The 27503-nt window shown below is 38.1% G+C and overlaps 1 protein-coding gene across 1 annotated transcript; it reads right to left on the reverse strand.

Moving 5' to 3' along the window:
• Nucleotides 1-1604: 1604 nt before the first annotated feature.
• LOC140546665 (uncharacterized) lies at nt 1605-23403 on the reverse strand. Its single transcript, XM_072670049.1, has 12 exons — nt 23190-23403; nt 21412-21741; nt 19911-20210; nt 19249-19371; nt 19040-19107; nt 18386-18437; nt 7017-7106; nt 6194-6532; nt 5207-5497; nt 4814-4921; nt 4632-4711; nt 1605-3514 (listed from the first exon to the last, which is right to left on the reverse strand). Exons 1-12 carry the CDS (start codon nt 23275-23277, stop codon nt 3470-3472), a joined length of 1914 nt encoding a protein of 637 aa, XP_072526150.1. The 5' UTR covers nt 23278-23403; the 3' UTR covers nt 1605-3469.
• Between the last annotated feature and the right edge of the window lie 4100 nt (nt 23404-27503).

Genomic DNA, 27503 nt, shown 5'->3' on the forward strand with positions numbered 1-27503 from the left:
AGTAGAGTGGTAGGTGAAGCTGAATCTTCTACTTTACTGATAAATCACTGCTGAATCCTTTATTTTTCAATGCTGTAATGGATATGAAGAAGAAGGGGTGTGTACAGCACATAACCGACTGTAATAATCAGTGTAAGCCACTGTAGTATGTGTTTGCTGTAGGTCAGCGTAACTACAGGTATTTTGACCACTGCTAAATCTCTGCTATTGTTTTAGAAAACTGTAACTAGGCGTGTACTTTTCTATCAGAGTGAGCTGATGAAGTGTACGAGAGAGGAAATGCATTTTAATTTGTTTATTTAAATTTCACTCTCAGTGTTACCCTCTGTCACCATGGAAGAGGAAACAAAGGCTGTGTGTGGAGGTCTCCATTATGAAGACTGAACTGGTGAGACAGGATTGTACTGGTTTGAGCTGAAGGTTTTATCACTGCTGATCTGCTGGTTTAAAGGACTGGAAATACCAACAATTCCTTCATTCACTCAGAAAACATCCATCTGATAGGTGGGACTCACAGCTGACTGAGGTGGTACTTTTATGGAGATATGTGGAGCTCAGTGAAGTGTGGTAGGAGTGATGAGAGTCAGTATTACTGTGTCTAATATCAGAGTCTGTACAGATTGAGGAGTTTCTGAGCTGGGTCTGCAGTAGATCAGAGCTCTACCTGACTGCAGTATTTCAGATCACTGTAAAACACAAGCTTCATTCTGAATCTGCTGAGCGGAGGAGAGTAGAGGACATCTCGCTTCAGTACACTGAGAATGACCGACTTATTCTACGTCACCATGAAGGAGGAGACCAGGCTGTTTCGTAGAAGTTTGGGAGGCAGTTCCGCCATTTCATAGACAGACAGAGAGAGAGAGAGAGAGAGAGAGAGAGAGAGAGAGCGGCGCTGGTTGGAGCGCAGAGCTCGTCTACTGAACTGAGTTCAGTCTCAGAACAGAAGAATCAGAAATGCTGAATAGAAACCTAGTTATATTATATACTGTATAACCCTAGTCTGAAGGACACTGTCTGAAGGACACTGTCTGATGGACGTGTCTGACGGGTTGGTGGTGGTGTGAGATCTGGTGGTTTTACGGAGCTTCGTGGAGTTCTAGGAAGTTCAGCAGGTAAAGCTTTTTTCTGAATTTAAAGAATGAGCAGCTTTTTATCATTTACTCAAACTGTGAACATTCATCTTCTTTCATATTAAGAATCATGTTACTGTTATTACTGCTTGATTATTATTATTATTATTATTATTATTAATTAGGGTATTTAGTTATTGTTCTGTTTTGTTGGTAAAATGAAAGAAACAGAGTGAGGATTTGATTAAACTAGATGAAGCTGTTGGTCAGATATTACTCCAGAATTTCTGGGGATCTGGAGAAAAAAGCAGTAAAACTGACCTGATCTGGAGTAAAAACTCATTTCTCCTTTACTGATTTCAGAGATCCTGATGTAACTGGTTTTAAGATGACTGGCAGGGTTTCTGTGTGTGGTTTACTACTTATAGATCTGTATCAATATAACCTATATACATTTAAATCTTGATTAACAACATGTTCATCCATAATTAGCTGACAGTGAGAGAGGAGGGAAACTGAATATTTTCAGGTAGATTTTATTAACAGATTCAGTTCTGTGACAAACAAAGAACATCATATAAGAGTAAATGTGAGGAAGGTCTTGCTGAAATGCAGAGTTTCTAGATTCTGTTCAAATAATTCTGACCTCCTTCACTGTTAAAAGTAACACATTTTACAAAGCTTAGAAAAGGTACACTTGTGTTACTGAAAAGCTGAAGTGACCTGAAAGCTGAACACAACCTCTGGGTGAATGTAGAACTTTGTTAGAATACAATATTGATTGCTCTGAAAATAACAAAACAGCTTATTGTGTAACACACTTATGAACAGCAGGGGACGCTGTTGTGAGAGAAATGTACAAGTATAGAGATGCCAACATTCATTTACTGTCAACAGCCACCACCACCACCACCCCCACAGCAACAACAGGGAAGAGTCTGGAATGACTTATCTTATCTGTTCTTCACTGATCTGGACCAGATAATGCTTCTGAGAATCTGTTGGACCATTTCTACAGTACTGAAGAACACCTCTGTGTAGAAGCTGTGACTCAGAGTCTGTAGTTGTTTACTGTGGTTGAGCTCTACACAGTCTACAGACACACCCTAAAATTTGAGAAGGCCAAACAGCAGACTGAACAGGACTCAGTCTTTCAGTTTCTGTTGTGTTGTTTTCTCTCTTTACAAGCTAATATTCACACTGTTAGTGTACATAATCAGTAAAGCAGTCTGATCACTGTTGAAGGACGAAGTTAAGAGTTTATATAAAGTTTGGTTACACTGGAAAAATTCCATGACCTGACAGAAAAAGCAAGCTGGAGCAAAGCTTATAATGGAGACAACATGTGTTCTCATGTTATCCATATAACCCTGCAAATGACTGTTTTCTCTTCTTTCTAGATTCTACTAAAGTGTCACTTCTGATGATATCTGAGTCAGTACAGGTAGGACGGTCAGTTCATTAAAAATAATAGAACTATGAAAAAGGTTTTTGGTTAATCTGGATACAGGTTACAATCTGTTTAGGAGATTATTATTAGTGGTATTAGTACAGTAGTATAGTAGTAGTATTAGTAATACAGTTTTTTAGCAGTGTTTATTTGTTCTCTCTCTTTGAAATAAATAGAAATTAGGCCGTTCCTCATCCACACCCATATTTTAATATCCAGTTATTTTACAGTGGTCCAACTTTCTAAATATGTACATGGTCCAAATGTTCACTAGTCAAGTTTTAATTTGACACTTCTATAATATTTAAAACAATATTTCCATTACAAATGTAATTATCAATAAAGCACTGAGTGAAATTTTATTCCGTCAAATATTTACATGAATTCAGATTTTTATTTTTATATTTCCCATGTTTATTCCCAGGTTTAAATAAAAAGTGTTTTAGACGTTTGGGCCCCACTGTATGTGTGTAGGATTGCATTTTGGGTTATATTTACCTTAAAATGTTTGTTTTTATTATCCTTTAATTCTTTAACTTAATTATTTTTAAAAGCTTCACTGAACTCATGATATTGAATGTTGTGAATAATACTCTAGGTGTTGAAGGTGGTGAATAATAAACCCTGATTACAGTGAATAGACAATTTCAGGCTGGAGTCCCCAAGTCTACAGACTGTAACGTCCACTCAAAAATAATGATAGTACGTCAGTTAGTTGTGTAGCATAAAAGCAATGAAAATAAAGTCTGAAACATTATTATACAGCTGTGAAATACCAGTTCACTCTATTTTAATATAAAATGAACAGCCTGAACAGAGAAGTGCTTAAAGTGAGGAATCATTAAAAAGGTTGAACACTGGTGAAAATTAGACATCAGCTGGAGTCACAAGCTGAGAAAGAAACAGTGCAGAGATCTAGAAAAGGATATCCTGATGCTGAAATCCAGAGTTACTTCCTGATAGATGAGTATACCACTGAGTCACCATTGTCCTCCTGTAAAACACAGCATTAGACTGCAGTAAACCCTCAACACTGTTAAATCAGACATGACTTTGATGTTGACTGTGGTTTCAGTAATGTGGGTCTAGCTGGTAATCATGCTTAGAGTTTTATCAGAGCAGTAAGTAAAGATGCAAAAAGGAAATTCCACACGTAATTATCATCTGGCACTAAAAGTAAGTCCTGTACAGCTAACAGTACTCAACTTACCATGTGGTGTTGTGTATTACCGCACACACACATACACACACAGATATGTGACAATATGAGCTTAGCCTGGAAAATGTCCCTAAGGGCATGTCACTGATCTAAGTCTGAATCTTATGTCAGATCTATCTGTGCCTCTGTGGTAGGGGTGGTCAACTAGATGTCACCAACCATTACTAAGTAATGATAAAAACATGATAGTGTTAGTGTCAGAAGGTCTGCCTGTATTTACTGGTCTTGACAAGTCATATAAACCAGTCAGACCGGCTGCATGCATCTGCCTCGTCACGCTTTGAAGATTCACTAAAACAAACCGTCTGCCTTGTGTTTGAAATGGATGTTTTGAGCTGGTGACTACATCATTAAAAGGTACATTGGATCCATCAGAATCAGTATTTCCTAAAATGCGGTTATAAAATGTCCACACAAGCCAGGCCACTTTTACATGATCATATTGGTGCGTGATGGAGATGTCCCGGTGGGACAAAAGTGTTACTGCAAACGTCTATCACTAGAGAATAGTCCCACCCGTTTGTACACAAGTCTATGTAGTTACTGAGTAATACACCTTGGGTGTTAAGGGGTTAAATCAGAGTTGCTAAAGTTTTATGTAAGAATAGGTATTTTTACAAATTCATTTTTTAATTTTTACAAATCACACTTTCAGCGACTGTCCCCTCATGGAGAGCTGTACAACTGCATTTTACGAGAAGCTGAGATCTAGAAGCAGCAAAAATAGAACCACTCCCAGTCCACTCCTCTTTATATTTAGCTATAGAAGCTAATGTTCAGGTTTGCAGCGCAACAGACTAGAGGAGAATGTTCTCCAGGTCATTTAGCTGCACATAAGCACAGCACAATAACTTCATCCTAATAATTAGCTATTAAATGTCTATAAAATTACCGGTTTTGAATCCTGGACCTCCTTTGGTTTCTGAGAGGCAGTTTTCACTTCAGCGTAATTCACTTCACCGTCTTCAGAAACTAGAGACAGAACAGTGTATTAATAAAAGTGTGAAATGCTGAAATTCATACAGAAATAATAAATGCAGCTGATTTTACAGAAACAGAAGAAGTATTACTTGCCTGGTTGATTTCTCTTATTTCTCCAACACCACACTGATATTGCGAATAATAACACAATCACAAGCAGTCCAACAGGGATCAGGACAGCAGTCAGTGACCCGTTCTGACCTACATATATAAAATAATAGTAATATTATTATTTGTTGCACTAAAACAGAAAAATAATGATGCAAACAATAAATTTTTGTTTAATTCTTCAAACTCGATAATTTCTATGTTAGAGCTCTAATTAGCAGCTCAGAATATCAGCATCAGTAGAGTATCAGAGGAACTACTAACATTTGCTTATGTGGTTATTTGTGAAAGATAAATACAGAACAGTAATCCCTTAGTCGGTCAAATAAATAATAATTATTTATAGCACTAATAATACTAATTGATTATAACACCAACCTGTGTTAATATTACAGAGCTCTGCAATGTTGAGCTGGGTTGTTTGGTGGCTGGCTGGATTAGCAGACTCACAGGTGTAAGTGTAGCTGTTTGGGAAGGTTCTATTCAGAGGAAGATGGAGAAGTTCACTGGAATCTGATCTACTGATGTTGGAGATTCTCTCTTTCTCTTCATACCAGGACAAAGTCACATCCTCCCCGTTCTCCACAGAACATTGAAGAGAACATGACTGTGAGGAACCTCCTGAGCGCTTTCCAGGTTGAATGTTTATGCTTGGTTTTGATGCTGGAGCTTTAAAACACAGAATCCAAATATCAACACAGAATTACAACCACTACAAAATACCAACACACTGTTAACCACCAACAATGTACAAGTCACAGAACTGGTGGAGAAAACGGAAAAGTTCTTGATTGGCGAAGCAGCCATTCTGTGGCAGAACTTGAGCTGCAGCTGATGTTAATACACTGGATTTAATGCAGTACATTTTGAATACAATCTTCAAGTGCATTGGTGCATTTTGTCTGCATGTCAGAAATCATGATACATCTGATATTTTATGAAAATACAAACAAAACCAAGTATCATGATAATATTTCTGTCATTTTGTCCATCCCTATTCCTGCATGAGATCTGCTTCAATAAACAGCATCTTTAAACATGTTTGAACTGGATCTCATTAAAACGGCTGACACTACAGATTCATCTGCCTTTCATGAGTTAATGCTCATGTTCATGTTGTTGCTGCATTAGATCACATTATTCAGCCTAATAGTTTCTCTACTGTTCTGGTTAACATTTAATGTTTATAGAACAAATACTTTCTGTATGATTTTCATAATATCTGCAATTAAAAACACACATATTTAAACATCAAAATGTAAATATTCTGTAATGTAAAATTATGTGTAGCAGCTTCTCAAACTAAAGCATCTACTGATGTTGACCTACAGTAACTGTAAAGACAACAGAGTAATATTTACTCACCATAGACTTTAACTCTGAAACTCCAGTCAGATGATGTTCCAGTAATGATCTGTAATTTATAAACTCCAGAATCTTCTCTACTGATGTTTCTGATGGTTAAAGATCCACTGCTTCTGTCCAGCTGCAGTCTGTCTCTGAATCTGTCTCTGTTATAGTCTGTTTTAGTCTTTCCTTCAAATTCCAGACTGTTCACTATCTTAATATCTGCTTTCTCAGATCTGTAGAACCACAGTATGTGAGCATCACTCTGAACTCCAGTTAATCCAGTATGGATGGTTACAGTGTTTCCCTCCAGCTCCAGCAGTCTAACAGCCTCTTCTCCAGATGTGAACAGCAGACCTGAAACAGTGTAAGTAGGATCTATAAGTCTATTGACCCACTACAGAGTACAGAGTATCCTACACTCTAAAAATAGAGCTGCTTCAAATGGTTCTCTGAGTGATTCCATAGAAGAACCACTTCTGGTTCCATAAAGAACCATGTCTGCAACAGAGATCTATGAGTCTGGAGAACCTTTACATCACATTGCTGAAGGACCTTCATTGTTAAGAGTGTAAATTCTGCTAATACAGTAGACGAGCTCTTCACATGTAGATCCACCAAACAAACACACACACACACACACACACACACACACACACACACACACACTTTCTGTCCACCTCTACTGCACAACAGCACCCCTGTATTTACAGTGAAGACATTAGAGAGTAAATTCAGAAGAAACCCAGAAAGATCATCTCTGCTGAACCTGGACTGACTGCTCCACAGCTCCTCCACAGCTCCACATTTACTCTCTGTAGTTCCAGGAAAGCAGACTTACAGCCAAGCAGGAGGAGCCGAGCTCGAGTAATCCTGGCTTCTGGGAACATTTTCAGGTCCCATTCTAACCAATAACCAGCACCAGAAATCTCTCAGACTCCATAGTTACTTTTCCTTTCAGCGTCGCAGAAACAACTGAGTGTATTTAGGGTTTTTACACGCGATGGGCAGGGCTAGACATGCCCATGATGCACTGCGTGTAGACTTGCGCTAATTTTCTACAAACAACCTGAGAAACAAGGACGAGTAGCTCTTTTAAAGAGTTTCCACTAATGATCAACAGGATACCTGTATATTTAGCTGTCTGTGTAGTAAGTAATTATTGACACTTAAATCCACAACACTGTTAGCATCTGAATTGTTAATTATAGGGAATAAGTTTCAACAATAATAATAATAATAATAATAATAACAAAAATAACTTGTTTCTATTAGAATTATTCTTTTTTATTATATAGTTATTACTATTATTGTACTATTAATGTACAGTATTGTAATTATAACTTATTATAAATTACTGTAAATATATGGTTGGTGTTATGTAGTGGGTAACATCACTTTCCCTGTGATAGACTAGGGTTTAAATTTCTTGGGTAAGCCCACCACTCTACACCAATACGAGTGCTTGGGCGGGACTCAGAACCCTACATTTACCTACCTGTATTTTCAGGTGCCATTCTAACCAATAACCTGTATATAAAAGCACTGTTGGAATCAGTTGGGTTGATTTTTCTTTCAGTGGTGCATAAACATTTGGGTTTATTTAGATTTTGGCCATAATGGGCAAGACTAGACATGTCCACGATGTACTGTGTGTAGGCTGGCGCTTTATCATGGTCTACTGTCCTACAAACAACTTGGATGCCCTTTTTTTAGTGATAAAAGATGTCTATTTGGCTTAAAGGCATAGTGATTCTTTCATTCTCTCCACACTTAAATCCACAATACTGTTAGCATGTAAATTGTGAATTATTGGGCACACGTTTCAATAATAATAATACCAACAATAACTTGTTGTGATTATTATAAAAAATAAATGTATGCTTTTATTTTTTTTTCATTATATTGTTATTATTAGTTTTTTATTGTAATTTTAGCACAACATTGTACAGTATTGTAATTATAACATATTACTGTAAATATATGGTTAGTGTTGTGGGTAACAACATCACTTTCCCTGTGGTAGATTAGGGTTTGAGACTCTACACCAATAAGAGAGCTTTGAGCAAGACTCATAACCCTACATTCATCTGCCTGAGCAACAGGATTCAATTGAAGTGACCCTGGATAACAGGGTCAGAGAAATGCCATAAATATATACAGCCATTTTACAGTGGTCTGAGTCCCTCAGGCAGTACTGTTAACCCCCCCCACCCCCCTCCGCCCACACACACACACACACACCTAACACTTATAAAACATTTGCTTTGATTGAACACAGAGATTAGTTTGGGGTAAGATGTATTGAAGTGTATTTTCTCTCTAGAACAGGACTGACCTGATGTTGAAATAGATATGGCACACTGAGACCACGTTTAAGCTGAAACCCACCACCACTTCCGCTCAATGCGTGAGACAGGGGGCTGCAGACTGCAAGGGTGACCAGAGTGCACCAACCTAACCTAAACACCACTTATAGCAAACTGCTCTGCTTTACCACCTCATGCTGTGGGTTAAAGGCCTCGTTGTACAACTTTCTAGCTTTGATTAAGCAAAACATCCCCCAAGTTGTTTCAGAAGAAAGCCTGAACCATAATCTGCTGCTGTCTGACACTGATAATAGTGCACAATTTAAATTTACCATTCAAATATAAAGCCTCTGGTGGTGCTGCTGTGTGACTAGAGAGACAGCTGTTGCTGAACTAGAGGAACTCGAAACTTACTAAAACCTTAAAACTAATAATATAAGAAGATCCTGTAGACTAGACTGGTTGTTGTGTTGGGGGTCTTTACACTTCAGTTCTTCACTCTCATATCTACTGCCGCAATTTCACCAACCCTAAGCCCTAAAACAGAACCCTGTGGGACTCCACAAAATGTTCTAAGCTAAATATTTACCTAATACTTTATAATAGAACTGATAACTAAATAATAAACCTAAGGTTAAGTGTGTGAAATACTCCTTCTATTTACCATAGAAGGAGTCTATGCTAGCTTATCAATGCATGTTTCAACTGCATTGGTGAACTTACAGAGCTGCTGGACTGAGATCTAGAACATTAAGCTAATGTGTGGTTTGACTCTTCCCCCATCATCACTTATTCAGCATCTGTTGTTCTTTCCACAGGGTGTGTTGAGCAGTGTGTTGTGTGAAACTAACAGGTGAGTCAGCTGGAGAAATACATCATTTCTATCATCAAAAGTAAACAGGAGCCACAGCTGCCTGAAGCTCATGAAAAATCCCTAAAAATGTTCCTGAAAATTAAACTAGTTTCTAATCTCTTAGAACTGAAACATGCATTACTCATCATACTATAGATCCCCATCTAGTCTTTTTCTTTTTTTTTTTTTTGGGGGGGGTGGGGGGGTTGGGGGTTATTAAGGTTATAAAATCAGGTTCATATTAATCTGCTATTCTTTGCTTTATTTGCAGGTTAGTCCTCAGTTACTTAAAGTTTATTCATTCTTTTTCAGCTGCTCTATTGTCTACTTCCTCATTCTAACTGTTTCCTCCTGAAAGAAAAGTTCTCTATTTCTCTGGTTTGGCGGCTGTTAGAAGTTTCAAGGATCTCCACAGCAAAAGAGAAGCCCCAAATAAATAAAAAAAGCAGAACCAGAGAAAAACACCAGGAAAATGCTTTCATGTGCTCTACACCACACCCCACTGTACAAAAGCATACCCCATGTGCTCTGAACCAAACCCCACTGTACAAAGGCATACCCCCATGTGCTGTAAACCACACCCCACTGCACAAAAGCATACCCCATGTGCTCTGAACCAAACCCCACTGTACAAAGGCATACCCCCATGTGCTGTAAACCACACCCCACTGCACAAAAGCATACCCCATGTGCTCTGAACCAAGCCCCACTGTACAAAGGCATACCCCCATGTGCTCTAAACCACACCCGCTGCACAAAAGCACAACCCCATTTGTTCTAAACCACGCCCCATGTGCAATAAACCATGTGTAATTAACCCCACCCCATTTACATTAAGTCACGGCTATATGTTTGTATTAAGCCACACCCCATGTGCACACCCGAATTTGCACTAAACTACAACCCATGTCTAATAAACCACACCCACTTTCCATGATTCACATCCCAAATGCCATGTGCAAAAAACACACCCCATTGCACAAAACCACATCCCCATGCACTTGAAACCACACCTCGTTTACACTAAAGAACATTCCCCTGTGTTACCAAAGAAGATCCTGTACTAAAGACGATACTGTAGACTAGACTGGCTGTTATGTTGGGGGACTTTAACCCCTTAAACCCTGTGTGTAGGCCCACACTTCAGTTCTTCACTCTCATCTACATCTACACAATTAGCAATAATTTCACAAACCCTAAAACAGAACCTGTAGGACTCACAAAATGGGACAACACCCTCATATATGCAATAAACCACAGAATTTCTTTGGTATGTTTATTAGCTGATGAATGTAAACACTGAAATATACGCATCACTGAAAAGCTTTGCTCTAAAGCCTCCCCCCTACTCCAGCACCCCTAAGTCACCACCACATGAGCAGTGGTCAGATGATCCTTCAGTGATTCAAGATCAAAGAGGAAACCTAAGAATTCCCCAAAATTCCCACTGATGAGTCAGTAACTGAGGCTGAGTGATTGTATGGAGGTCTGAAAGACTGAAGGAGAGATGGCTTTTGGGTATCCACACCCATCCCATTTATTCTATAGTGCTGGTTCAGAATGAAAGAGTGAGTCAGAACAGGCTGAAATACAGCAGTGTAGCACTGTAGTCTCCTAACCTTCTTATTTGGGTTGTACGTGAGAGCAGACAGTCCTGACTTCATGCTCTCCATCCCCCACAGAGGAACTGCATCCTGGATCAGATTTCTTCCCCTCCCCTGCTGAAGCACTCCCTCCAAATACGGAAAGCTTCTGCCTTCCATAAGGACCACCCCTCCAACCCGTCCACTCTGTCTACTTTCGGTTTCATCTGTGCTCATCCTGGGCCTCCCTCACACTGTGCTTTCCTGTCCTGTTTTAGGATAAAAACCAATACTATGAAATATGAATGATGTATTTTAGGGATATTAAAGATGACCCTGTAAAATACTAATGGTAAAAAAAAACTTCACACGAATGCTCCCTTATGTCGCTATTTTTATTCCCCTATCAAACAGATATTAAACATTTATGTAAGAAAATAAAGATCATCAAAAACATTATTTATTAAAGGCACACTAGACTGGAAAGCTATTTACATTGCATTGTTGTTCCTCCTTTAAAGCAAAACCTACATAACTAAATCTGAGCTGGAAAATAGGCCAATTGCGAAACTCCCAAACTGTGATGTAACAGTTTTGACTTGTTATAGTTACAACCCCAAAATGTACATACACCCAGCAGCCCAGTAGTGAAGAACAGGAGAGTATGAAAATGAGGCAAGTCTAAAAGCTATCTGATTGGAGAAGGGTCGACTGGAGAAAGCCTCAGAAATAATTCCTAAGGCTTTGTATCAGTGTGAAAAGCTAGACTTGCCTAGGCTAGGCTATGCTATGCAGCTGTGAGCCGTGACAGTGAACCAGCCAATCAAATCAGAGCTCATCATTTTCTTCACTAGTCCTCCATAAAAGGAAAAATAGTGTTTTGGGCTGAGGTAAAATAACAGGGTGGTAAATAGGGTTGTTAAACAAAATCTGAACATTTTCTCTCCAACCAAAGTCCCACACTTGGTGTTTACACACCGAAAGAAACTCAAATACTCAGTAAATCCATTCTTTACCAGTGGAATCATGGTTTCTGATCTTTTGTAAGCAGATGGGAACATTGTGTGTGTGGCCTTTTGCAGAGTTTCGATGAGCTGGTCTTTTTCTAGCTGTGGTTTTGTTTAAGCAAACACCCACCATAACCCTCTGCAGTAGCTCAACCACTGTGTGCAGCTAGTCAGCTGGTCATTGTGTTCACACTCAAAATATCTGTAAAAACTGTCCTTCCTCTCACTCTCTCTCTTTCACACACACAAAAATGAAACACACACATCAGTTCCATATACATATATCACCTTTGTTGCTAAGCTTCAGTACATGGTTTTCATTGGAGAAGACGCTTAGGTAGAATAACACCGACAACCAGGAGGAGCTACTAGACCAGATGTCTCGTGTCATATGAAAGTTTTTCTGTTACTGGATGAAATATAATAACACTGTCCTTTATCAGCTCCCTCCGATCAGAAAAACTGAAGATAAGCAAATGTTTGAGTTCAGCCCTGTGACTCCTCTGCTGCGTTCTCTTCACTAGCTTCCTGTAGCTGCTGCCAACATCATATTTAAAACCCTGACGCTGGCCTACAAAGCCAAAAGTGGACCAGCCCCTCCGTACATGATAGCAATGGTTATAAGCTGATCTGAGTCCTTTGAGCTTCAAGTAAGGCTCGGCTTGACCTGCCATCCTTTAAGATTCACAAAAGACAAGCATCCATGCTTTTTTCTGTCCTGGCACTAAAGTGGTGGAACGACCTTCAAACAATAACTGAAAACCCATCTGTTTCAAAAGTACTTGGGCGACATGACATCTCTGTTCCAGTAGCTGTGTTTCAAAGCCTAGGCTGCATTTCTCAGCAGCTACATCCTAGACGCCTGTTCCAAAGTGAAGGAGCCTTCGAATACTCGGCCCTCGGCTACCCAAAGTTCTCTGTGCACAAATAATGTGGGAAAACGGGAAAAACAGCATGATGAAGGTGGTAAGTGAAGCCTCCAAAGCAGAGTTTGTTTTAAAATGTTATGCCCCAGATACAGCAACCCACAGCCTCTGGTAGGAGTGGCATTAAGACACTGACCTGAATCTTGACTGTGCATGAAAAGGCACTGGGGGTCTCATTAGTCTTACAGTGACTGAAGCGCTGCGTCTTCAGAAGACTTTTAGTTTGCCTCTCTTTTGTCTTTTTAGCCTCTTTTTTTCCCACACTGATATTTTTAATATATTTGATTGTGACTGGACTGATTCCCTGACTTTCAGAGTGAACATGAGTAAACCTTTCTAAAGTTAGAGACACATGAGAGTTTGGGATTGGTTGAGAAAGCTTACCTTCCTGTCTTCTGCTCCACGGTTTAACTTCCAGCTTCTCCACTAAAGGATCATGATTACCTGGAGCCTCGTTCACTAAACCACAACCTCAAGCGAACAGAAAAGTCTTTGCTTCCTTTCTTATTTTTCACACCTTACCCAGGGGTCCCCCACCACTTCCTTCACTGAACTGTGATGTGTGCAGTCAAGAAATGTATAGGTGGTCTTCCTAACAACATGTACATACAGGATTTCTGATATGACACTGCTCCTCACACTTCATGAAGGTCTTTATGAATTAGAACTTCCTTCTTCAGCTGAAATAAACTAGTCAACACCATTTTCCTATTAAATACAGAGAACTTAACCCCCACCCAGTCCTGTGTATTAGTGTTCTTGTGGTTTGCCCTTATGTATAGATGTCTCCATGCATTTACTTCTATACAAATTCTCAAACACAGGGATGCCGTATGGGGGAAGGAAAGTTGGGATGATTCTAAAGGCCTGTGAATGCCATAACAATGCATTAATTAACTGGCAGAGTTGTTAAGAGTTGTGGGATCCAGTTTTATATCTTTTCATGGGGACCATATTTTCTTGGCAGTGTCCCTGTCTCTAAACATTTACCTGTTTTCATATCCTTACACACAGGGGCCCTAAAAAAACTTAGTAATTGAGTATTTTTGTTAGAGGTGTTAGAGTTGTGGGGACCAGAGTAATCTCTTTTCATGAGGCTATAAATCCCTGGCAGTGCCGCTGCTTACACATATCTACCTATGAGTGATCTATGGAGAGTTGTACACTGTACACTGTAAAGAACATGTTGTGTCCTAAAACTTACAACTGTTTAGAATCACAGAGCCCAAAAATTGCCAGTAAACCCACAATAAGAAATGTATAAAAGAAGGGCTTTACTACTCTAGTTGAAATACAACACACACATTCCAGCTAATAGAGCACTTCTGAATGCAATATTTAAATACTGGGGTTTGGGGTGGAGCTAAGCTCTACAGGAAGACAAATGAGAGCAGTGCCATCTGCTGACACACTGCCCGTCACCACCTGTACAAGTTGTAAGTCAGGATGAATGCCACTCTATTAAAGGTCCAGAACTATTTGGATAAATCTTAATTTCTATAGTTTCTTTAAATTCCTCTGCAATATTGTTGCTAAAAAAAGTGTGAACAACTGCCAAGTTTTTTTTGTCTGATATTTACAAAATATAAATAAATGCGGTGTATTTAAATGTACAGTTTGTGTTTGAAGTACATAAATATATTTTGAATATGGGGTTACCAATGGTCCCTTAGCAGGACATAAACTTGAAGTTCTATCTAATAAAACAATAATAATAAAAATCAATAATTATAATTATTATGTTTAAGTTTATTTAAATTATATAAATACATGGCTCTGCAGGGTCAGAGTGGTACCTGGTGTGATCTGCTGTATGTAGGTCAGAATGTATAAGGGTTTGCACTGAGTAAGTAAATGTGGCTTGGTTTGCTGAAGGGAAATATGTTTGACCATTAAAACCCATGTGTGAAATTTCATTCATCTGGTATACAGTCTTGCAAAAGTATTCACCCATTTTTAAATAGCCATTTTACCTATTTTGTTAAATGCTGTTTTTAATTTTTATTTTAATCTGAATTGAATGTGATGCATCTGCACAAAAGTGTAATGAAAAAAATGAAGAAAAAAAAACATTTAAAAAATTGTGGAAATAAAAAAATAATAATTTGGCACATGCATATGTATTCACCCCCTTTGTTATGAAGCCCCTAAAACGTTCTGGTGCAACCAATTATCTTCAGAAGTCACATTTAAGTGCAATATAGGTGGCAAATGGTCTTATATACACACATCTTTTCTAAAAGGCCCTAAAGGCGGCAACACCATTAAGCAAAAAGAACCACCAACCAAACAACATTATAAAGACCAAGTAGATCTCCAAACAAGTCAGGGACAAAGTTGTAGAGAAGTATAAGTCAGGGTTGGGTTATATAAAATCCAAATCTCTGATGATCCCCCAGAGCACCATCCACAACCACAACCTGCCAAGACAGGGTTCGTGCAAGCAGGGCATTAATCAGAGAGGCAGAACCCTAATAGCCACCCCCAGCATTGAGCTGTGGAACAGTGGAACTGAGTTCTCTGTAATGATGAATGGTGCTCCATCCAATTATTGGGATGAAGTGAGGAGTTGGGGATAAGGCAGGTGGTGATCATCCAACATCCTGACCTCACTAATGCTCTTGTCGCTGAATGCAATCAAATCCCTACAGCAATGCTGTGCCAATATCCTTTTTCCCTGGACAGTAGAGACAGTTACTCCAACAAAAGCGGGATAAACTCTTTTTTTAATATCTTCGGAAGAAACATTGAATGTGCAGGTGTCCCAAAGCTTTTGGTTTTGTCCATGTATTGCATATCAGTACCATTGTTACAAATTGCATATTTCAGAGTAGTAAACTGTAGTAGGTATGTTGAAGTATATGTTTACATTTCTTCCATATTCCATTGCGTGGATGCTCACCAGAGGAAGAGATGGTATAAAGATGCACGTTGAGAAGAAGAAAAGCCAGTATAGGCAGGGTGATGCTCTGGGCAGTGTTTAGTTGGCATTCATGCGGAAGCTGCTCTAACATGTTCCACCTACTGTCATGTGAAACAATTAGGACACCCCATAAAAAGCTATATAAAAAAACCCTGCAAACCGACTAAAGTGAGACCATAATTATTCAAGTTAATTACACAGCCATTAAAAAGTTCAGCCTAAACCAGTGTTCCCACTTTGTTTATTATTCATGATTTTAGTTTAAAAAAAGACATTCAAAATCCATTAGTTCCAACATCACAACTGCAGTCATATTTAAACCGAAATGAATTACATACAAATGCAAAACAACACTGTCTAAAAGTCAACACAATTTCTCAACACAGGGAGGCGCTGTTGGTCAATCAGTCAACCTTAGAGACTGATCTTGTACATTTGCCAGTTTACACAATCAGAATCCATTTTGGTGGAACTGGATGGTTCTGATGAACAAACTAATTTGGACACTGAACAGTGGACATGACAGTCTGGTATGTTAAGTCAACACCAGCTGGTTCTGTGACAGAGGCTTTCCTTGACATCTGTGCAATTTTGTTTGGTGTACACAGCTCCCATTTCAGATCTGGACTTGAGTAAGGATTGTGTAAACCTCATAATCATTCCCGAAATCACTGACTGCTTACATATCGTTCCTCAGAATCAGCTTATCTGTTATCTGTAACTTCTTTGTTATCTGTACTTTTTAATTACATAAAGAACCATGTTTGTAGGAGGGAGAAGAACTTGGTACATTGGTAAAGAACCCTTGTGAAAGTGAAGGTTCTCAAGACTTTTAGACAATTCTTCAAACTCACAGATCTCTTTTTAAAAGCATGGCTCATTACAATGCTTTGAGAGTCCACTTAAATTCACTGAAATGTGCATTTACTCTCCTTGATAACCATGTACAGAAGGCCAAATTTCTCACTCATTAAAAACAGGCTGGACTTGAATATTTACTGGTTCACAATCAAATTCCACATGGTTAGAATCTGAGATTTTTAATATACATGCCTAATAAAACCAGTATAAAAACACTGAGGCACAACATAAGGAACACTGCAGTCAGTCAGTCAAATAACAGCATGTCTGAACTTGCTCCGTTGTTGTAGGTGGAGCAAGGAATCTGTATGGATAAAAAGACTTACTAAGAACCATTCTGTGCTAAAATAAGCTAAGAGCCCAGGGATACTTCAACCAAATCTTCTGTCCTACTTATCAATGGAAGTAGATCCAAGAATGTTCAAATTTGGAGTCGAATAGTTCCCTTAATATATTTCTTATTAAGCTGTGTTTCTTATGTCAGGTTTTCAAACAACTGTTCCTACTGTCTGTATTTGGTGGACTAAATTGGACACTCAGTATTTACATATTTTTTTTCAAAATCTGGTGTTAGACAATCTAGTGTCTGGCCTGACCCCAATGGAAGACTGACCAGCTGACCACTTACCAGACTGACCGCCGGGTTCTCCTGCTACCCGCATCAGACCAGCTGACCACAGGGCTCTTCTGCTACCCGCATCAGACCAGCTGACCACAGGGCTCTCCTGCTACTTGCATCAGATCAACTGACCACCTACAAGGCCGACCGCTGAGCTCTCCTGCTAGCTGCATCAGACTAACTTCCCACCCTACCGCTACTGCTATCAGCATACTGACTATTATACAGCATACATGCTGCTATTATTATTATTATTATTATTATTATTATTACAACCACCATTAACCACAATCATTACTTTCATTATATGGTGTCACTTTACAGATGCTTTGTAGATGTTCATCCGACATTCAGCTAACATTCAACTAAAAATGCAAATTCGCTCCAAGCTGAATATAAATGCTATCTTATCTTGAATCAACCCTTAATCCTAACCCTAATCCTAACCTTACCGTTTACGTTCAATTTAGAGATCAGCAGCATTTAATGCATATTTTGTTGAATGTTAGTTGAATGACAGGTGATCTTCTACGAGGCATCTACAATGGACCATCCAAGTAAAGTCATACCCATTATTCTTACTTACTGGTTAACTTACTTATTACCACTTACTGGTAACTATAATTACATTAGTTACATTACATTATGATAATATCAGCACACCTGAGCAGAAGAATTTTTTGGTGGTTCAGTGACTTTTATCAATAATTTATAAATAGTTCTGACCAGATGTTGATGGGTCCCCCTTGTGAGGTTTCTTTCTCCAGCTCTGAGGGAGGTTTTCCTTGCCACTGTCACCTTTGGCTGCTCACGGGGGTCTTTTTATGTTTTATTAATCTCTTATAATTACAGAAATACAGTAATTTTACTGATTCCTGTAAAGCTGCTTTGTGATGGCACTAGGTGTGAAAACCTACAGAGATAAATATACATTGAACTGAATATGAAGACTCTCCCTGTTACGTTTAAAATAGACATAAAGACCAGTATCCAACAGCAACTGGTTCTGTTTGGGCTAAAATGTTTACAGCTTTCATTTCAAGCCTCGACTTCAGTAAGGTTTGTATGTTCTTCCTCTTGTTCTTGAGGAGTTTTCCTTTTGGCTAAGCTGTGAAATTAGATCCCAAACCTCGTGTGTAGATAATACTGGAGTATACTGTATCATCAGGCCCATCATGTTTCTGTAAAAACAAAAAAATACAGAGACAAAATATGTACAAAGTTACTAAGACATTGGCAACCCATACATGTTTGCGCTTTCCACAATGTCCCAACTATACTTGGATAATAGTGGAAGGGAATTTGTCCACAGAAAAAAAAAACTTTCAATGGAAATCAATGTAAAATATATTATTCCATTCTGGAGCATTTCTATTGGTTCATTCATCATGACTGGAATAATAGGCCATACCCAGGTTTTCTAAAGGCTCTGTTAAATGTTTTTTTGTAAAGTTTGAATGAACTATAATTAAATTAATTATTACTATTATTATTATTAATAATTGCACCTCTGTGGAAATATCAGGGCGCGGCACAGTTAATATAACACAATTGCTTTTATAACTGTGGCCGTTGTTCAATACATGGTCAAACAAGCAACAGAAAATGCACACAGCTTGCACAATACGCAGACACACAATCTATATCTCTATAATCAGTGGCAAGATTTATTTAAAAAACAAGCTAAAAGCAGGCCAGCATTGTTTCCTAATACATAAATACAGCACAGCAGTGAGGCACACGCATATAGACAGCGCACACAGTAACACACAGTTTATCTTACCATGTTTTGCACTCTTTGTGCACTAAACATTGTAACTGCATAATGCACTTCTTCTTCAGGGGTCTGGACTGTTGAATATAAAGGTTTGCAGTTGTGACAGTGGGCAGGTTTGGTCTTTTTCTCTGGAGTATCAAGCTTTAGATTCATTTATTTTCTACAGCAGTGAAACACTTAGAAAACATTCAAATGGAAAGCTTCAGTAAACGTACCTTGGTTTGTTGGTGTTTTTTTTGCAAACCTTCTGTAGAGCAGAAACGCAACAATCGGAGCAACAATCAGTAGCAGTAGCAGCAGCAGTACGGGTATCAGCCACCAATAAATCCGCTGTTCTTCTGTTAATGGACAAAATCAATCAGTCTCTATTGGAACAAAGGGTTAAGGAAAACACAGTCCTGCAATGTCTTTAACTGTAAACACAGAATCAAAAATGTATTATCAAACAATCAATCAATCATTCAATCAACCAAACAACCATTATTTAAAATATGAGTACATTGCAGGTCATTTACAATACAGCCGAGCCCAGCCCATACATAAAATATGGATTAGGAAAAGGAGACATTTATATATTATAAAACAAGTATGAAATAAAACAACTTATAATAGTTAAACTGAGGAGTAAAAATCTAATTTACTGAAATTTAATTAACACATAAAGCAAAAAAAATAATGATACTTAATGCAAAAAACCCCAAATAAATCAATATAAATAAATACATAAATAAGAGTGGAAATATTAAACATAAAACACTAATTAAGCAGTGACTGGAAAGGAAGGTAACTGGCATAAAAAATTACATGTGATTTGGCAAAAAACGGTACTGCTTTAACAATATTATTATTGATAAGTTTGAGTCAATGATCTTCATACCTGTGCAAGAACAGTAACTGACTGCACTGAGCTGGACTGTCTGGTTGCTGACAGGATTGACGGCCACACAGCTGTAGATGTTTCTATCACAGTGTTCAGTATTTAGGGTTACAGAGAGGGTGCTGTTATCAGGATCACTGGTGGTGGAGAGTTGATGGCTCCCATTATACCAGGAGAGGGTCACCCTGTTGCCACTCTTTACAGAACACACCACAGAACACTGCAAAGGGGATGATGACCTGCTGCGTGATTGTGACCGCTTTTGTGAAGATTGTTTAATGGTAGGCTTGGGCAATGTAGCTGAAAAAAGAAGAATAAACAATAATTGCTGTCAACATGCACATCCAATGGATTTTAACAGAGACACTAAAGCTGCTTTTCACAGACCAAAGTAAAGTAACACTTAAAGCTCTTTGACTGGATCTTTAAATAATCTATAGCACTGCAGCTCCCAGCTCTCTGTTTTACAAATGAATAATGATTTGTAGAGTTAACTGAGCTGAGCTTAATTTGTGCTTTACTTCCTGTTTACTCACAGAGCATACACCTACACAAGGGTGCCCATTAAACATATAACACTGTGCCCCACAACTCGGGAAACTGTCAGTCACATGCATTAGCATCTGCAAGTGCATTAGAACATTGGCCCTGTACACTGTAAAAGAGTAAGATCCTTAAGGAACGTTTAGAGTTTCTTCAATTTAAAACTGTGAAGGAACCTCCTAAAGTGCTTTAAGGAACTTTCAAGAAAAGGTTTTTAGAGGAAATTATTTTTTGAATGTTCATTAAAAGTTCCTCCACAGTTTCAATTTGAAGAACTCCCAAAAGTTCCTCAAGGATCTTGTACGTTTAACAGTGTACCTACAGAATGTTGTGGTGGTATTGAGCTTTCACTGATTTCTTTGAACTGGGACAGAATAAATGTCAAGAGTACACTCAAGAACAATGTTTGTAATAGAGGCGTGAAGAGTGTAAAGAACCCTTTAAAGATCTAAAAAACCTTCATGTGAAGTTGATGCATTTAAATGTTCTTCACACTCTTCACACCTCTGGTTATGGAGTATACACTGGAGACTCACTCTGTACCAGAAGAAAAACAGTTCTCTATAAAAGCAAAAGTTCTTCTAGAACGTTGCTTAAAGAACCTTCAAAAAAGCAATAAATGAATGTAAAAAAAAGAAAATATTCATGCATGTTGACTTCAGAGGTAGATGCCAAAGAAAGAAACAAAGCTTACACAGCCTGGCTGGGAAGTAAAAGAAGGCATGGTGCTAATATGTTATTGTCTCATAATAGCGTAAAGACTTTAGTGTGTAATACTTTAGTCGTCCAGACAGAAAAAACCCTTAATGCATGACTATAAAAATCTATGATACAGCCCAAAAAAGGAAAACAATACTGCTCTAGTATGACTAGCAGTTGATTGCAGGAGCATCATATTTTTAAACATCTAAGCCCAGTTTCTTGAATGCACCTTACTAACTAAAATATAAATACTCACCATACACAATAACATTCAATTCCTTGTTTAAGAACACATCTGTGCTGATTATTTGCGCTTTATAAAGTCCAGAGTCTGTGAGTCCGATATTGCTGATGGTCAGAGATCCAGTCAGTGTATCCAACTGCAGTCTGTTTTTAAACTGCTCGCCATAATAATTTGAAATGTTTTTCTTATGGAGCTGCGCTATGCGAGTGCCTGACATTTGAAACATCCACAGTATCATTATATCATCACTCATTCCTTTAGTCCAGTCAGTCCCGAGAGTTACAGTCGCTCCCTCTGTAACTTCTACTGTCTTCACTTCATCCTTCACATCTGCTCTCACATCTGGAAAACATAAAAAATCAAGGAGATGTGAGATACACAGCATGTTTCTAAAAAAGCTTTAACTTCACAAAAATATAGATATGTCCGTAATACATTTACAGTGATACAGTAATTACTACAAGCATCTGCTATAAAGACTACACTTCAGGATGTGGGATCATAACATATGACAGATTGTGGCATTACCTGTCCGACAGGTCAAGGACACAGAGACCGCAAACCTGATGTGTCAGTATAAACGACCAAAAATCAGTAAATTATTTGAAACTAGTAAAAAAAAAACTAGTCTACAGAGAAAAGGGTGGTTTCTATATTATGTACTCTTTATTCTGTCCTTCAAATATATGATATACACCTACAGATATAATATGATACATCATAGACATACTGTGTGTCGACGGTTATATTGTAAACCTGATCTACTACTTTGCAAAAACGGTTAAAGGATTCTTTAACAAAAGCTATGAGAACCATGCCAGCTCAGTAATCCATTTGAATGGTTAATTTCTTATTTGCGTGGCAAAGTAGTTTCTTTTGTGTTGTGTTTATTTTTACAATAGGCACTTCAGGAGGCCCTGGAGTTTTTTGCTGTTTTTTAAATCCACCTTTGCATTTTGATTTAACAGGTCTACTTGTTTCTACAAACACAGTCCACTGTTTGTTTAATTATCAAGAAAGTATATTGAGTTTCACAAGAGGTGTAAAATCAAAAGTCAAGAGCTTTAAATTGATTAATTAATTAATCAGCTAATTTTGCCTAATGTAAAGAAAGTAAGAGAAAATAGAAAAAAGAAAAGATCACACACGTTAGTTGAGCATTTTTGTTGTTACTGGAAGTCAGGCCATCTGTTTCATCAGCGGTCAGTCTTTCATAGTAAATATGAATGTTAATATGAATGCTTTGTAAAAGACGATAAAAAAGACGTGTTGCCCAAACTATGTGATTTGGTCCCTAAACTATAGACTTATGGTTTTTGATGATGTGCGTTTCAAGCAACGTGTCCTTTCATCACATATCATTTCAGTAACATCAAGTTTCAGTAAAATGCGGTTCACTGAGCCTTATACTAATGGAAACTTTCTCACCACAAAGATAAAAAGGGCCTACAGCCGCTTATTTTGGTTTCTATGCAACATTCGTTGGTGAATCTTATTTTCTCAGATGAATTAACATTTAAAAAAACACACGAACTTTTTATTTTCAACTCGAAATGTATGCACTGCCTTTTGCTTGGAGTCTAAATTCATAACATTAAGACCAGCTCTTCAGCTGTCTACAGAAGAAAAGCGGGGTTGGAATAGTAACATTGATTTGTGACATTAAGGTTAAACATCTAATCTGAACTCGACCAACGTTGGCAAACATTGTTCAAACATTGTTTGGATACTACTGCACGTGTTATTGGCTTTTTTTTTTTGCTGTGAAAAGAAAACGGTCGCTCACTTACCATTGAAGATGAAGATGTGAAGAAACCCAATAGTCATTACCCAGTGAGTCATTAAGCAGCTGTCATTTGAACAATAAAAAATCCACATTTGTTTGTTATTTTTACTCCTTGCTCGAGATTTCAGTTTGAATACACTTTTCCTCTCTCCATTCTTTCCCTTTGAGCGCAGCTTTGTTTCTTAGGGGGTTTCCGCTCAAAACACAACTTAAGGGCGCCCTCTTTGGTTTTTTTGTTGTATTTAAGGTGCAGACAGTTCTACTGGCTAACGCACCCAGGTACATATGTTTAAGTAGCAGAACGTTACAAAAACCTTCTGAACGTTACGACCTTTGATTCTTAAAAGGTTCAGTATGTCAAGTTTTCTGGATGTTTCTAGATCGTTTTTTTTTTTTTTTTTTTTTTTGCGTTTATTCGATTATTCCCACAATTTAATTTGGTAAAGGTAAAAGGTAAAGCAATTAACTATTATTAAAGTATTAAAACTGTTGTTTATTGTCAGTGTTAAATAATACATTATGTAAAATTTTTGTTTATTGTTATTGTTTATAAGTTTGGAAATGTTTTATGACACTTTCATTAAATATTACTTATCAATGTGATCTCAGTGTAATTGTGTATTGGTTTTATATCAGTCAATTGCTTTTATTGTACTGTATTTTATTTGTTGCATTTAACAGTTGCCTTAGATGTTTCCATAATACTCATTTTGTCTAAATGTGAATGCTGTGTAAGTAACATTGTGATGCCAACCATTATTTTGTCACACATTTTCAATATTTCTGCAACATTACAGACTAACCATCCTGTAACCTTGGAACCTTTAAAAAACATTGCTGAACTTTCCTAAAATGTTCTCTGCTAGCTAGGGATTTGTACAGATGCAAACAGGAGCACACAGATCCAGTATGTGGGTTTTGGTTTGCATACCAAAGGAAAAGCTCCCTCAAAGCAAGAGGAGGACAACCTGGACAAGAAAAAAAGATGAAGAAGGAGAAACAATTTTCCTTAAATTGGCAGCAGTCAGCTTAACAAGGAACAAAGGAAAAGAATGCATGAACAGCCTGAGTTAATAACTCATTAAAGGCTTAGGAACTTACAGTTTAAATTAATGATGAAAGACAGGAGTGGAAAGCCTATTCAATAAACAGAATTATTCTTATTTATTTAGAGTAATATTAACACATGACAGAGGTCATCAGAAAATACTCATGATGGCTCAGATGGGATTTGTATGAGCAGGTTGTGTATTCAGTTTAGTGTGCAATGTGAAAGGATGGCACTGTTCAAGTTAGTGTCTAGGACAAATGCAGACACCAGCCCAAACAGAGTTTAGCAGAAAAATAAATAAACCACGACAGACACCCTGCTTCCCATTCAGCAAAGAATAACAGTCTGTACACTGTAGAGTGAGATGCAAGTGTCTTGCATTAATTATGCAAACGTTAGGAAGGAATTATTGCTATTACAGTAAATCTGGCAGCGCCCCACTCTTTGTCTTTTCCACTAATATTAATGTGGACCTCACTAATCCACACCCAACACAAGTCTAATATTCCTCATTCAGCCAAACTGGCACGTTTTTGACAAGGTTATGTTTAGTGGAGAAATGACACATGGCTGGTAGATTGCCTGTAGAAAATAAACACATGAATAAATAACACTTTTCAAATCAGATTAAGAGGCATTTTATTGCACTGGTTGCATACGCAGGCCCTGAAGCCTCACTATCATGTACTATTTATTCAACTCAGCATCTTGGACAACCACCCTATCTAACAAAGTTTCAACAGTAAAGCCATCCTTTAGATACAATCACACACTCCATGGTTTTATTGTGGAATGGGTTTTGTTGATTCCATAAGTGATAACCTGGCCAAATGTCCTTTTTCCAGACCATGCTTCTTACCACTCAATGTGGTTAAGATAAGTGTCTCTGTTTAACCGCTGGGTAATTCTCTTCACCTCTATCCACTGATGGAACCAGAATAAAAAGCGGGATTTTAAAAAAGGGTATGTAGGCTGTAGGCAATTTGCAGCATGGATTGCAATTCAGGCGTGATTCATGAGGTGCACTCCGCAGCACTTCCTTCTGAATACATACGACTACTAAATGTTCAGATCTGAGGAGCTGTTCAGGTCTGAACATAGTAGTGCACTGTGAAATTAGTTTTCTTGTTTGTAGGTCACCAAGGGCAGAGTACAGTTCTCCATTGTTTTTTTTTTCTGTAGGACAAGATACATTTGCAGAATGTTGGGCAAACTGTATAGAATATAATTAACAGTCAAATGCAAAATATAGCTAAAATGTATCTTAATATCTCTATTCAGTATGAAAAGACAGAAAAGACACAAAATGCCAAATATACCTCAGTCTTAGACACTCTGACTGAATGTTACAGACATCACAGTAAGGCATTTGAGGTCAATCAGAGACTATGGAGAGCACAAACACATAGAAATGGAAATGACCAACCTGAACAAGGCCTCCGGTCTGAATTCTAAATGCAACCACTGTGTAATCTGACATATCTAAAATGAATCAACTGAGAGTCAGTGAAAAGATTATGTGTCATGTGACAATGTGACAAACAACTTTTTTTTGACTTTGTTAACCTCCTTTTACCCTTTTTATTCAAGGACCCACAGGCTCAGGACCCCACAGGATGTGTGGGGAATTAGTTGTGTGTTAGTAGTGTGTGTTGCGCTGGTACGAGTAAATCAGACACAGCAGTGTTGCTGGAGTGTTTAAACACCTCAGCGTCACTGCTGGACTGAGAAGAGTCCACCAACCAGAAATATCCAGCCAACAGCGTCCAGTGGGGGGCGTCCTGTAAGCACTGGTGAAGGAATAAAGGACGACCAACACAAACTGTGCAGATCACAAACAGATGAGCTTCTGTCTCTGACTTTACATTTACCAGGAGGACAACGAGGTAGGAGTTTCTAATAGAGTGTACACTGTGAGTGGACACTGTGTTTAAACACTCCAGCACTGGAGTCTGCACTGAATGTCTGATCCACTTGTACCAGCACAACACACACCACCATAACACACCACCACCATGTCAGTCAGTGTCACGGCAGTGCTGAGAATGACCCACCACCCAAACAAAGTATGCAGAGAAACAGACGGACTACAATCTGGTATTATAGAACTACAAAGCGCTCCTATATGGAGTATAATGGGCAGAGTTCCTGGAATATTTATTTTCATTTTGGTGTTGTCTTATCAACACATATGCTGTCAAAAGTGCCATAATAGCACAAGCGGGACAGATGACAGCATTGAGGATCCAGGAAGTGGGCTCTGTGAATTTAAAGAAATACATAAAGGTGGGGGTAATAGTGTCAAGTTACTAGTTAGTAGTTTTAAGATTTAAGAACCTTGTTATTATTTAAGAACCCGAATATCTATATTGAAGGACATCTGCATGGACCTATACAGACACTTTTTTTTTTCATTGGCCTGTGTTTAAGCTGTGAAAGGCTCTAATATTAAATGGGGATGAACATGAACATTAACATGTACTGTGTGTGTTATAACACCCGCTATGTTAGAAGGGAAACCAAGGATCAAAGAAAATGTGGAAAACAGCTGGATCACACTGAGTCTGAGTAGCAGTGTACCAAATAAACATTACATTTAAAATCAGATTTAATTATATATTTTACAGAGATCTGGGTCCAAGTCACTTTTAAGCAAGCCAAGGGCATCAGTGGCAAGGAAAAGAGACAGTTAGAGAGAGGGTGGAGAGTAGATGACTCCCATATACCAGGAGAGAGTCACCTTGTAGTCATTCTTCACAGAACACACCAGATGAAACCTTGGTCTTGCTGCTGCCCATGTAATGGCTGGGGTGTGTAGTGCTGCTGAAAAACAGGAGATAGTTGTCTCTTTAGGTCACTACACCTCCCTAAACTGTTATATGATGCCACCGCCAGGTCATCATCTTTGAAAGGGGAGTTCCAGGTTAAATTTTCTTAGGAAATACATAAACATATGTCTGTACACTCTTAAAAGTAAAGCTGCTACCAAAGGTTTCTTTGAGCAATGAAGAATCACCTTAATTTCTGAAAGGAACTATGGAGCGTTGTATGGAAAGGAAGTCCCCCCTGCTTGTAATAGAGATATATGGGTTTGAAGACCTTGTGACCTTTTTGAAGGTTCTTTCACTTGATGTAAAGGCTCTTTACTAACAAAAAGGTTCCTCACACTCTTTACATTCTCCATTACAAAAATGGTAATTAGTAAACCAAAAGTAGTTCTTTTATCTAATTTAAAGAACCATTTGTATCACCTTTACTTGTAAGAGT

This window comes from Salminus brasiliensis, chromosome 24, assembly GCF_030463535.1.
Source record: "Salminus brasiliensis chromosome 24, fSalBra1.hap2, whole genome shotgun sequence".
Taxonomy (NCBI): Eukaryota; Metazoa; Chordata; class Actinopteri; order Characiformes; family Bryconidae; genus Salminus; species Salminus brasiliensis.

Coding starts and splice junctions, on each gene's coding strand:
- LOC140546665 (XM_072670049.1), bottom strand. CDS start 23,277: ATGTGGATTTTTTATTGTTCAAATGACAGCTGCTTAATGACTCACTGG. Junction 20,211..21,411: donor ATTGAATGTTATTGTGTATG/GTGAGTATTTAT, acceptor TTCTTTTTTCAG/CTACATTGCCCAAGCCTACC. Junction 19,108..19,248: donor AAAAACACCAACAAACCAAG/GTACGTTTACTG, acceptor TATATTCAACAG/TCCAGACCCCTGAAGAAGAA.